Here is a 12,633-nt window from a genome sequence, read left to right on the forward strand (position 1 = left end):
GTAGAAGAAATGCACTTAGAATTGTTTAACTGTTGTATAAATTGTGCTTATTTAGACAGCTGTCCATTTGGTGCCATGGAAAAATATGGGGTAGAATAATAATACATTTTTAACACAAGAAGCCCTGAATGGCTCACGAACTCTGTGTCTCAATAAAGCACCATTTGATAAATGGAGAAACCAGCTAAATGTCTTTCTGGCTTGATTTATGGCATCCTAATATGCAACAAGGAGGACTACAGATGAGGTCAAAAAATACCCCATGTATAAAGAGATTTTACATTTAATCATTGTTTTATTAGAAGTGAAACAACTGACACTGAAAACAACATTAATTATAAAAAAGGATCACCCACGCAGATGGATCATCGCCTAAATCTGTAGCTTGATTAGCTTTCTAATAACTTGCAGCTCATTAACAAAGCTGTCATAAGACTGTTTTTTCCCCCAGCAGGCTGGTGTTTTCACTTTTAAAAACTTACTGTACAGTAGCTGTTCAGCATCAAACAGAAGACAGAAAGCTACAGGTAGAAACCAGCTGGTGGATATAGTGGAGCATTTAGCAGCTAAGGAACCAGGAATTTCCCACAGGATTTGGTAGAGACCAAAAACAGACCAAAAAGAAAAAGGTTGCTGTTCTTGTATTCACCAGGTAAACAGAAATGCTTAAGATGTATGAAATTTGCAATGGTTTGCCAATGTGCTCACCAAATCCTCTAAGAAAAAAAACACAAAAAGGAGCAGGGTAGTTGAGAGCACTGTGCCACAGCACAAATACGTCAAAAGAAGCTGTAAGATGATATAAACATGGCTTCCCAGAATGCATTGAAACTGGTATAGTGGAAAAGCGATGGCTCCATTGCATTCAGATTAGGGCTGCACGATTAATCGTTAGAAAATCGCGATCTCGATTCATACTTATGTGCGATCTCATTTCCAAATGACAACGATATAAAAAAATTTAAAAAAAGAGAGAGAGAGAGAAAAGACGACGACGATTGTACCGCATTTTGATCCGGGACGTAATCTGCATGAAAACAAGCGCTCACTCTTCCTGCTCAACAAATGACAAGGACGGAGCCTTATACCACGTGATACAGAAGCTGTGCCGTGTGATGCTAAAATTAGCAGGGAAAAAACAACGGAGAGCACGTCAGGGATGACAAGAAAGTGACAGGAGAAAATCCGTCCCGGTCAACCACCCAAACATCAATAACGGGAACCTTATACAGCGCTTCCCTATACACGTCGAACTCCCGCAGGCACAAAGAAATTACGGAGGCCATCACTTATCACCTGACCAAAGATATCATCAACACTGTGCAAAACGAGGGATTTAGGAAAATGATCAACACCCTAGACAAACGCTACACAGTGCCGTCCCGCAACTATTTTTCTATTGTTGCACTACCTGCTCTATACACGCAGCGTCGAGCAACGGTGGAGACGGAATTTCAAGCAGTACAACATTTTGCGGCAACAACAAAACGTGAGACATTTGTTGTTTTTATGTTCATTTATTGTTTTTATGTTCAGTCTCAACTGTTACGAAGTTGATGTGCAGCTAATAAGTGCAATAAATATTTATACTGGAAAAGAGAATCGTGATCTCAATTCTAAGCAAAAAAAATCGTGATTCTCATTTTATGCAAAATCGTGCAGCCCTAATTCAGATCCCTATTAATATAGGATCTTGTGAGATCTACAAATTAACAACACATCTTTACTGTGACCTGTTTTCAAGTGACAAGCAAAGTCTATGTTTTCCTCCTCAAATGGTGCAACACTAATCTAAAAGGAAGCTGTTTGCAAGAAATACAATGTGACTTGATCGATCAAGTATTCAGTGAATCTCAACGATGCAACATTTCATCATGCAGCGCAGTTGTGTAAAAAGTACAGTTTAGTAGTCTGCATGTGCACATATCTGATTAACTGCCAAATGACACAGCATTTCATTGCTGAAAAATGGTTGCATCAGATTAAAGTTGTGTTTTGCCTGATGACATTACATTTGTTGTTACATGGTGGAACCGCCACGGTTTCCAGCAAAACAAATAAGGGTTTCGAGCACGCAGGGCAGTTGTGGAGGCTGCATGTTTTCCCTTGCGTCCGACTGCGTTTTTTCCAGGTGGTTCTTGTTTCCTCCTTGTCCACACACATTCCTTTTTTGTGTTTTGGGGACAATAAAATTCCTTTCTGTATAAATGAGTGTGCTGACCCCGGGCAGAATAAGGCTTTCCTGTGTATCAGCCAATGGTAAGATTCCTAAAAGTTCATTGTTTATGGTGGGTGAATTATTTCCAGACGTACCGCGCCACCAGTATCACAGTCTTACCTGTGACTCAAGTATAAATATATTATATGAATGAAACAGACTGCTAACCAAACAAATGTGGAATAAGGATGGGAGAAGAGCACGGCAAGATAGGATGAACAACGTTTTGACAGGGGACCCTTTCTCTTCCTACAAAAGATAATGCAATTCTTCTGTATTCAAGGACACTGATGCAGTCTCTAGTGAGCGTATCAGCATTCATAAGAGGACTCTGCTGTGGCAGGGGTGACTTTGATGCATGTGGTACTCTTGTTTAAAGAAAGGAAACAGCATGAGAAAATCAAACCATCATACACTGGAGACTATAAAAGCCACTGGCACACAGCCAGTCGTTGGAGAGAGGCATAACCAGAGGACAACCTACATTTATCACTGATGGCATTTAAGGTTTTTAATATAGTAAATCATGGACATTCAAGTAATTTATAAGACAAAGGTTGCCGAAGTCTGGAATGCAGGTGCACAAAATTGAGAAGACTTTCTGGAGAAAGAATGCGAATGCAAGAGTAAACTTGCAGAAAATATTAAAAAGGTATAAAGTGCCAAATGTAATATTTATTTAAACTTCAGTCTATAAATTCTTTTTAAATAGTCCCCCATCCAGTAAAGCCAGACTTTGTCACTATAACTCTTGTATAACACTAAATATTCCCTGAGGTGAACATGCACTTTTGAGTCACTTGTAACTTACAGCTGCTTTTAAATGGTTACAACTTTATTAGAACTTTTAAAATATATATATACTATATAGTGTTATTTTAATGGCCTTGCCCCTTCCTCTGGCCCTTCTGCCAGCTACATAAATTTTAAATGTCACACAAACAGTGACTGACAATTTGATGCCAAAGTCAAATAGTTACATGCCATCAAGGTTGGATGGACTTGGCAGCAAAGCAAGACTACAGTTAGGGCAGGAGAACAGTACAACCCAGCCGTGTTTGCACAATTAATGCACATATAGTTTGTTTGTTTATGGCTCTCTCTTAAAGAGCATTAGGCCTGGGTGAGGATTTAAGAGCTTTAGAGGTGACATAGATTAAGTTGTTGGTGTGAGACCCAGGTCAGTGAGCCACAAGATACTTTACCTCATATTTAAATCTTCATGTGTTCAACACTGACATCGTACTCCTTTTGTTGCTGAACAAAAATATACTCTTCAAATTTGCCAGAACATAACGACGACTCCTGAATCAACTATACTGACAGTCTTATTTCTCCGTACAACTGAGTCTTCTACACCTATAAAGACAAGTACATGTATTTCCAGATTCTGGGAATTTTTCACTAACAGCTAGTAACACTGAAACATTACATCATTAGTTTAGTATTTTAAAACAATGCTAAATATAAACCAGTTCCAAAATCATTTCAATATGTATGGTGCAAGGAATCTGTTAACCCCTAAATGTTTGACATTGGTCCTAAAGGACGGACGTGTTCTCCCTTTAATTTCTATCAGCAGTATAATCCCCTTTTGAAACCCTTTTTAGGGTGAATTAGAAAGGCCCAGTATTCAAAGAGATGAGTGTGGAGAAGGGGGCAGGAATAATCACAAGGGCCTAGCTGTCTGTGTGGATTAGAATGGGAAAGAAAATCCTTTCATCTCAGATCTGTACTTCCAAGCTTGGAAGCATGCACGCACGCACACTCGCACGCACAACGCACCAAACCTCCAAAGTATACTTCTCGCAGATGAAATCAAAAGACTTCTATACTGATATACAAGAAGCTGTTATTTTAAACAGACCATATTCAATTATGCTTAAAATGGGCATGACAGTCACTGGATTAGAGAAAGGCTCGTATAAAAGCTTTGCTCTCGAGGCTGACCTCTCCGTTTGGCTCTCAGGCACGACGTTGCACAGAGGAGGGCAAGCACACGATCTGACTGGCTTCTCCGATTTCTCGTGCTGAAATGTCAACTGCTGCTCTATTTTGGGCAGATAGCCTTTTGACATCCAGCAAAATGTAAGGAGACGGATAAACCGGGAGAAGCTCCTCAGTGAGAAAACAATCCAACGCCCCCAAACAACATCATCTGACAGATAGGAAAATGGATTAGCCATTATGTGTATTTGCTCACTTGTCTACCTCTGCGAGGGTTTATAACAGAATGTAAAACGACAAGCCTACGTGAGCGCAACCAGAGTTGACACTAAGAGGAGAGACTGTAACGACATAAATATCTTACACACCCAAACATAAACATTTAGTCCAATGGCGTGTGTCTTGTGTCAGTGCGATAAAAAATGGCTTATTCTGACCAGAGCTGGACAGAAGCAGAGTTTGAGACAATAATGCTTTATGAACAAATCGTATTAATGGCTTTATGGGGTTTATTAACAGAAATAACAGAATACTTCTGCGTCGCTAAATAAGACTCTGAAAAAACTGCACCCCAAAACTTAAACAGTACAAGCATGCCATACCAATCGTGCATACTTGTTTTCCCAAAAAGTTATTCAACCAGTCGAGTGGTATTTTTAGGACAATTACCGATAATCACACAGTCAGTATGGAGAGCTGTGTTATGAGTCTGACTTGTCTAAACAGTAGCGAGCTTTAATATGTAAAAATAAATAAGTTCCGACTGTCTCTTCTTTCCAAATCACTTTTAATATGGGAAGAAATTACACTACTTTCTGGGTCGAGTGTATCTTCCTGACTGTGCTAGTTACTCTGTAACAGCTGGCTGTTGGTTTATGTAGTCTAACAGAAGAAGATAACCCAAAAAGAAGGGGAGCGAGGCATCATATTGTGATGATTTTAAAACACAGCAACATCAGTCTATTCAAATGGGTCGCTGCATACTTAATTCATCTCAACTAGAACCCGACTAATATCTTAGCAGGGCTTATACAACAGCCAATATTATGCATCTGCCAATCTATTGATAATAGCATTTATGACTGTCTTTCAAGCACTTTCTGAGTATTTATGTTGCAACAACAAGCTGATCCAACAAGCTCTCTCTCTCTCTCTCTCTCTGTTTATATTTTATGTGTTAGCCAATACACTGAACTTTTAAAATCACTAAATATCAGTATCTGTCTTATAAATCCTATATCGGTCAGAGTCGATATAAAAATCGATAAACCCTCATAAACGTTAGATTTTTCTGGATCTCATGTGTAACCACAATGTGCTATTAAACGTCTTGCTTTCGGAAAAAGTGGTTAAGTGAAAAGTTAACGGTTGCATGGGCAATCTGAACTTCTGAGACATGGCAACAAGGGGATGATGCAATGTGGTGAAGAATTTCACAGCAGAAAACGTGAACCCCTGCACTCGTTTCGTTTAACAAACTGCCTGCAAACAATCCCTTTAAGAGAGTAAAGGGGAGGGGGAGGGGGGGTGGCAAGAAGCAAGTAATCCTCTCTATAAACACTCCTGCTCAAACATTGCCTTGCTGTTAACTTCCTCTTTGTCACACTAAAAACGTTCCACAAGCAGCTAATCTCCTGTACTACTTTCTCATCAAATGTGCTTCATGGTCAAACCTGTTTCGCTATTGATAATCATTTTAACGAGCTTCACCAAATACGAGGGGCGGACGACAATAGAACAATGACTTGAAGGTGAAAATTCTTTTCACGTGGTCAAAACAATAGAGGCTGCAGAGAAACAAAGCCTTCTGAAACAAATGAGAAATCCCCAAACACAGTCTGCAAACTCTTCCACAAACATAGCGAGTCGGTACAAACTTGCGAGCCACCTTTTTCCTCATTGGGAGAAAATTCCTGTCGAGGGAAGATGGGGCGGCGGTGGTGGGGGAGCCACGTCTGCTCCTCCCCACTGTGTGGGTTTTGTTCTGCTAATCAGACCACATGCCTCAAGGATTCAGGAATCCGAGAACTCTCAGCCAGTTCCTCTCATTCCACATACAGCCGCAGCAGCCTGTGACAAAGTATTCAGTGAGCTGTGGAGTTAAAGACTCTATCCATTCATAACACCGTTCAGCCCCCCCTCCCTCCCCCCTCTGCTAATCTCAGGCAGTTCTTCAACCCCACCACCACCAACGCCTCCTCCTCTTACCCCTCATATGCCCTCTTCACCACAGCAGAGCCCTTTTTTTATCTGTCTACATACTGCACGCTTGGGTCTGAATAGGTTTATGGTTTATTATTAGACCATGGCACCACAGCTCACCCCTCGACATTTTAATAGAGAAACCCAGAACTGAGTATACACCGAGTCGGTGCAATGAAACTTTTTGCCTCCTCTTTGCCTGCTTGTGTTCCCCCCCAAATTCTTATTTTGGTTTATTTCCTCTATGTTCTCCCCTCCTGGGCTCTCTCTTGCTACTCACGCATTGAGAGGCGAAATGAGGCACGCTGGAAATTTGCAGGCCGACAATGGAAGACAGCTGCTCTTGCTGCATAAGTCTTTCATGAGCTGAATTAGTTGTACAAGCCTTAGCTACCCATCCCCCCCCCCCCCCCCCAACACACACACACACACGCGCGCTTCCCTCACAGCAAGCTGATCCAGACACAGCACAACACACCTCTTAGAAAGCTTAGGGAAGAGAAAGACAGGGAAAGAAGAGACAAAGCGTGATAGGGGCTTTGTTTGACACATCTGTGATTGCTTTTTGCTGAAGTACTCACATGTTTCATCTCCCTGTGGCAAACATTCACATTAATTCTTAATGAAGTTTTTAAGGTTGTGCTGCACTGTGTCAGAGAGAAAGAGTTCTCTTTTTAAACAAACAAAATAAAAAAACAAACAAACAAAACCTTTCCCCCCCCCCAATTAACCTGATGCTAAATACATTTACCCAAACTAAAGCTCTTTTCGCCTGCACACACTGTAACAATCTCCTGGTCAGAAATGTACAGAAAGTACATTTTTGTCTATCCAGACTATCCACTGCTCCCTGCACTTGAATACCTTACTATAATTCCTTTGGGACAGGTATCTATAAATCTCCTGGTTCAACACGACCATACAAATGATCCAAACAGAGCACTTTGCAAACAGAAAAAGAACCTGAAAAAACCTGATGAAAACCTGCCGGTGTGGCTCATTTTAAAGAATCTGATCTACAAAGAACAACCACGACTCTTTCAAAGTCTTCTTTACTCCTGATTGCGCTTACGGTAAAGTCAGTCTTTCCCCCATCCTGAATATCAAAAGTGACAACAAATCCCAACAGCGTTCAGTAAGCACACAGATGGGACACAAATCAAACTCAACACTCACTAAGGTCAAGGTGAACACAGACTGTTTTTGTGAATTGGAAAACACTTTCCAGTATCAAATATTTCCAAACAGAAAGTCTGCGGTCCCTCTCGACAAGGATTTCCTGTGTAACATGACTATAAACTTTGTGGGCTACAACATTCTTCTCCTAGCTAAATATGTGAATCAGTGGTCTGGTGTGGAAGAATCGTTTATGCATGCTGGCTTGCACAGTGACAATTCTCTAATGCAGTCTTCTTGGGTTACAGATGATGAGCAACACATATAGCAATGTTCAGACTCAGTGATGCATAGCAGAAGTAAAACTATATCTGCTCAGACAGGCCCTACAGATGCTCATTGTGATGAAAATACGATAAAGAAACTACTCCAAGGAGGTTTTTGAGATAACACTTAAACAACTCCCAAAAAAAACAGTGTAATATATTTTAAAAATCACTCCACATAAATCATATTACACTGAGGTCCAATGTACATCATGTAAGACACTTGAAGTGATTTGGAAAGATGGAGACTTTTCAGCAGAAGAAGAAAAAAAATACCACAAGTGCAAACAATTTGGACGCCTAAAAATATTGAAATTGCTTGGCAGGTTTTTGGGTTCGTATCAAATGACAAGAGTGAGCCAACAATGTTGGAAGCTGTGTGGAAGTTTTGTGGCAGCTTGAGATGGAAATTTATTTTCATCTTAGTATCCGTCCTCAGTATCTACTAACAACTGCTCTAGTCTGCTAATCTCATAAGTATGCTAAAGGAAACAGTAAAATACTAGCTGTTAGGTGTAAAAGTAAATATACATTTAAAATCCTGTTGCAGTGTTTTAAGGTTAAAATATTGAATGCCTACACATCAAAAAACACATTACGTGTGTTTTGCTGTAGTTTTTTTGCATTGCTGTGACTGCACTAGTCATTCTGAGATATACTAAGTTTTTAATTTTCACTGGTATGTCAGAAAAGGATAGTATACAGTAAGCCTTGAACATGTGTGGTATGCCTGGTATTCATCATAGTCTGCAGCAAAAAGGAATTTTCCCAGGACATGGATGTGAAACTATGTAAAATTAAATCTGTGGGGCTTTCAATTTCTTAAAAAACAAAAAAACAAACATTCATTCTAGTTTAAAACTTCTACAAGTTCATTATGTACTTCCTTGATTTTTTAGGCAGTCTTGTGCTTTGTTTTGCCAACAAGCTCAAAGCATTACATGTGACAATGAAGGCCGCAGCTAATGGCACACACAGAAAACAATTAATGGTCAAATGGTTTCTTCCTGTTGTAGCAAGGGACTCCCTGAGGCTGCATGCTTGAGACAGACAAAGAGAGTGAGCAGGAATCACAGCACAATGAACTAAAGCTGCTCCATACTACGACATACTGTGAAAGTTTCTGTAGACTCCAACATTACTCATATGATTGTGCTGGATGTAAAACCAGTTGTGACTAGAGTCTGAATGTGAATTTGATTTTTTTTTTCCCCAGAGCATACATTTTATATATCACTCAAATAGATGAGGAAAAACATGACCTATCATTTTACTGAGAACAAAGGCACGGTTAAGGCCGATGATTAAACAGAGTCATTTCTTTATATTTTGCTAAGCAATATATAGAAATATGTAGTGTTTGATAGTCAGTACTTGGCATGGCCACCTTTATTTATCAATACAGGCTGAACTCTCTTATTCAGCTTTGTTGTGATTTCTTTCAGGAACAGTTCTCCAGGCTTCTTGAAGGACATTGAGAGCTCTTCTTTGGATGTTGGCTGCCTTTTTGTTCTGTTCTCACACTGCTTCAGTAATGTTTTTCCATCTATACTTTAGCCCCTTTTTCACTAGTACCTAATTGGATCGACTGAGCACGGTTCACCACGGTTTTCAGGGTTTCTCATTAGGTGACAGTACCTGGTACCAGGTGCTAATATAGTACCTGCTCGGTCGGGGTTCCAAGCGATACGAGCAGGTGCTAAAATGTGATGTTGTTAGACTGCATGCCACCGATTGGCTGGTCAGTGGCGTCACTCGCTGAGTAATGAGTTTGTCTCGTTCACGAAACTCAAAACCGCCATTTTTGAAACCCGGCAAAGAGGGAAATGAATACAAAAAACAATTTGGTGGTATTCAATTGTAATGGAAAACCATTCGATCCGAGTCAAGTGGTGGCGAGTTGTGGCAAGCCGATCCAAGTAGGTACTAATGGAAATGGGTCTTTTTAACTGCACTGGCAGTATGTTTTAGATCACTGTCATGCTGATAAATGAAGCTGTTGCTTATTAGATTCTTTCCACATGGTAGATCAAAATCTGATGGCACTATTCCATCAGCTTTGACGTGATCACTCAAGACCACTGGCTGAAACCATGACAGATGGCTGGAGATACTTCTGTGCGCCTCTCCTGACCTCCTCCCTATATAAATGGCAATTTGAACTCATTCTAGATTTTTTTTTCCTTTTCTTATGGACATTACTTTCAGACACACTTCATCTGCAGCAGATAATGTTTTTTTTTTAGGTCTGCCTCTGCCCGTCCCCCATCCAGTTTCCTCATATTTTTAAGATGAAATTGCACGCCATGTTGAGATATGCCAAGTTTCTGGCTAGCTGCTTCCTGCTTTCTTTACTGTAACTGCTTTACAAACATAGACTGAACCCATAAACGTCTTGAGACACTACCCAACTGAGATCATGCAGTCAATGTAGAAATTAAACCATCTTTAACCTGCCACTTCCCTAGTTCAAAGTCTGTGATGTCTTAGAGCACCCGAGTGAGAATGTCGCAGGTAATTGTCTGGTAAATTCACAGTGGGTGGGTGTCCTGTCTCCTCCGGCTTTAAACAAGCAACTCCATTGCCTAAACTAAACAGTATTTCCAGTAATAAGGGCACAAATAAAGCAGACCATTTCCTACTATATGCTACATGCTAGTAAAGACTGGACAATTCCCTGACCCAATTCTCCCAAAATTCTCTGTAGTTCATGTGTGAAAACAGCTTAAGTTGAGACAGATTAGTCAGCTGAGCAGTGCAAGGTAATAATTAGTTCACAAGATCTGTCACGTAACCACACTGTAAATCGAAGTATTTAAAGCTCCTGCAGCATTCAGTCCTGCACGTGAAAACGTTTCTGAAAAAACGGGGAAAATAAAGAACAGCACGATGCACAGTTGCACTTTTTCACAGGACAGAAAAGGGAATTATTCTGTTAACAAAGGATTAATTCTCCTCATACAAACACAATTGGCTTTACCAGAACATTAACGGTAAGTTAACAGGCTCTTTTTGCAATGAGCCTGTTGGTGTAATTCGTACCCCTTCTCAAAATAAATCACAGTCCTCCTTCTGTTCCACAGCCTTTAAAATCCCTGGCACTACTCAAAAGGAATGAGTCGTAACACAAGAGCAACAGTCCATCAGGCACAGGCAAAGAGAAAGAACTCTGCCTTTCTTCTCATGATATCCCTGAACTCACCGAGCTGGACATCAACAGGAATGCAGAGCTGTATTCAGGGCTCTTTCATTCAAGTGCAGTCTTTCCCTTTTCTGCCCACTTTTCAAAGTAGCATTGCCTATGTAATTTTCCATGAGAGCTGCTCCATTTATCAAGGTCGGTGGCACATCGAGGAAGCTGACGAATGCCTCACTCCTCTAGGTTTGTATAATGAGAGGTGGGAGAGTGAGACACACTCAGAGGTAGTTAGCGCTTGTACAAAGGAAGTAGACAAAGAGAAAGCTTTGGGGACCTTTAACTTAGGACATAGGCAATGAAGCCAAGCTATTACACCTCTGCCATGGAGAACAAGATTACTAGTGAGACAGATACTGATTAATGCTTGGATAAGCCATACAAGATCTTTTAAACTAGATCTTTCAGACAAGCTGTAACAAGGTTGACAAATATCCAAATTTGCTTCCTAAGAATCTGCTCTATGGTTAAACTCTACATAATATGCACATTCAAGCATAACATTTATATACAAAAAGCATTCAGACTTTGATACAAATGCCATATTACCCTGTAAAGCTTCTGGATGCGATTGGGTAAAAAGGGAAGGCATTAAATAACAGTGTGCAGAAGGCGGATAAGCAAGTACTTTGATGACTAAGGGGAGTTGTGAGTCAGTTCAGTGGTCGTTTTTCACATATTTTTCCCCCCCATCAGATTTAGTATCAATTTCACAGGCAGTAAAACAAATGTCGTCAGTGGACACTGAAAGCTGGTGAAATTGGCTTGTGTATGATGAAAAAACAAAAACAGCGTCCAAAATTCACTCAAGTCTGTAAATATTTGGACAGTTGACACCATTTCCAATTTTGCCTCTGTGCACCACCACAGTGGATTTGAAATGAAGCAATCAAGATGTGATTTATGGAATTATGGACAAACCAATGTGATTATAAATCTAAGCACTGTTTTTAATACTTCTCAGTGACTGCCAAAAAACGTTTTGCCAGACATTTACAGAATCCAGCTTCACTCGCTGCTTGTTTCTACAACTTCCTGCCTTTGGTTTAGTCTTCAGTTAGTGAAAACCATGCTTATCTGGGCTGAGGTCTGGGGACTGGAGCAGCCATTTAACATCATTCAGTTTCTCTGCCAAAGAAGCTCTCAGGTTGCGTTGGCTGTTATGTTTCAGGTCATTATCCATCTGTACAGTTAAGTGCCGTCCTATTAGTTTCCATTAGCTGCTATATTTGCCCATGCTATAATACGTTATTCACCATATTTGAGAGAGGATGTACGCTTCGGATCCTGGGCTATTACGAGTCATTTTGTGGCAAAGGTCAGGTCTAATCAGGTCTTTCAGTTCCTGGGTGTTACAAATGGTTTCTATGCTGTGGTAAACCTTTTTTACTTGCATTCGCGTGCAGGATTTTGTGTAGATGACCTGTAACATGCGTTTCAATTACATTGGGAAAAAAATGGAGCAGGATGCGCTATGAGAAGAAGAAAAATCAGCACAAGCGTTGCAACGCTCTGGGCAAAGTTTGCTGGGGTATTTGGCATTCTGGCATCTGCGTGGATACTTTTTCACAGGTACCACCAACACAAAAGTTACTGCACACGAACCACACATCTCTGAGGTACTTGAG

At 40.4% G+C, this 12,633-nt stretch overlaps 1 protein-coding gene across 5 annotated transcripts in view; it reads right to left on the minus strand.

Moving 5' to 3' along the window:
* znf609b (zinc finger protein 609b) overlaps nucleotides 1–12,633 on the minus strand; it is a 77,777-nt gene that overhangs the window by 33,470 nt on the left and 31,674 nt on the right. The window contains exon 1 of one of the 5 annotated variants that reach the window (XM_013913576.1): nucleotides 11,012–11,036. The exons of 3 other annotated variants lie outside the window; for them this stretch is intronic. In XM_013913576.1, coding sequence (XP_013769030.1) covers nucleotides 11,012–11,023 — 12 coding nt within the window. In that variant the 5' untranslated portion in view covers nucleotides 11,024–11,036. Of the gene's footprint in view, nucleotides 1–6,053; nucleotides 6,081–11,011; nucleotides 11,037–12,633 lie in introns of those variants that run through there. One more of the 5 variants, XM_013913575.1, reaches the window with a different exon arrangement.

Source organism: Pundamilia nyererei, unplaced genomic scaffold (assembly GCF_000239375.1).
Source record: "Pundamilia nyererei isolate P.nyererei 1_Seehausen unplaced genomic scaffold, PunNye1.0 scaffold00137, whole genome shotgun sequence".
NCBI classification, from domain to species: domain Eukaryota; kingdom Metazoa; phylum Chordata; class Actinopteri; order Cichliformes; family Cichlidae; genus Pundamilia; species Pundamilia nyererei.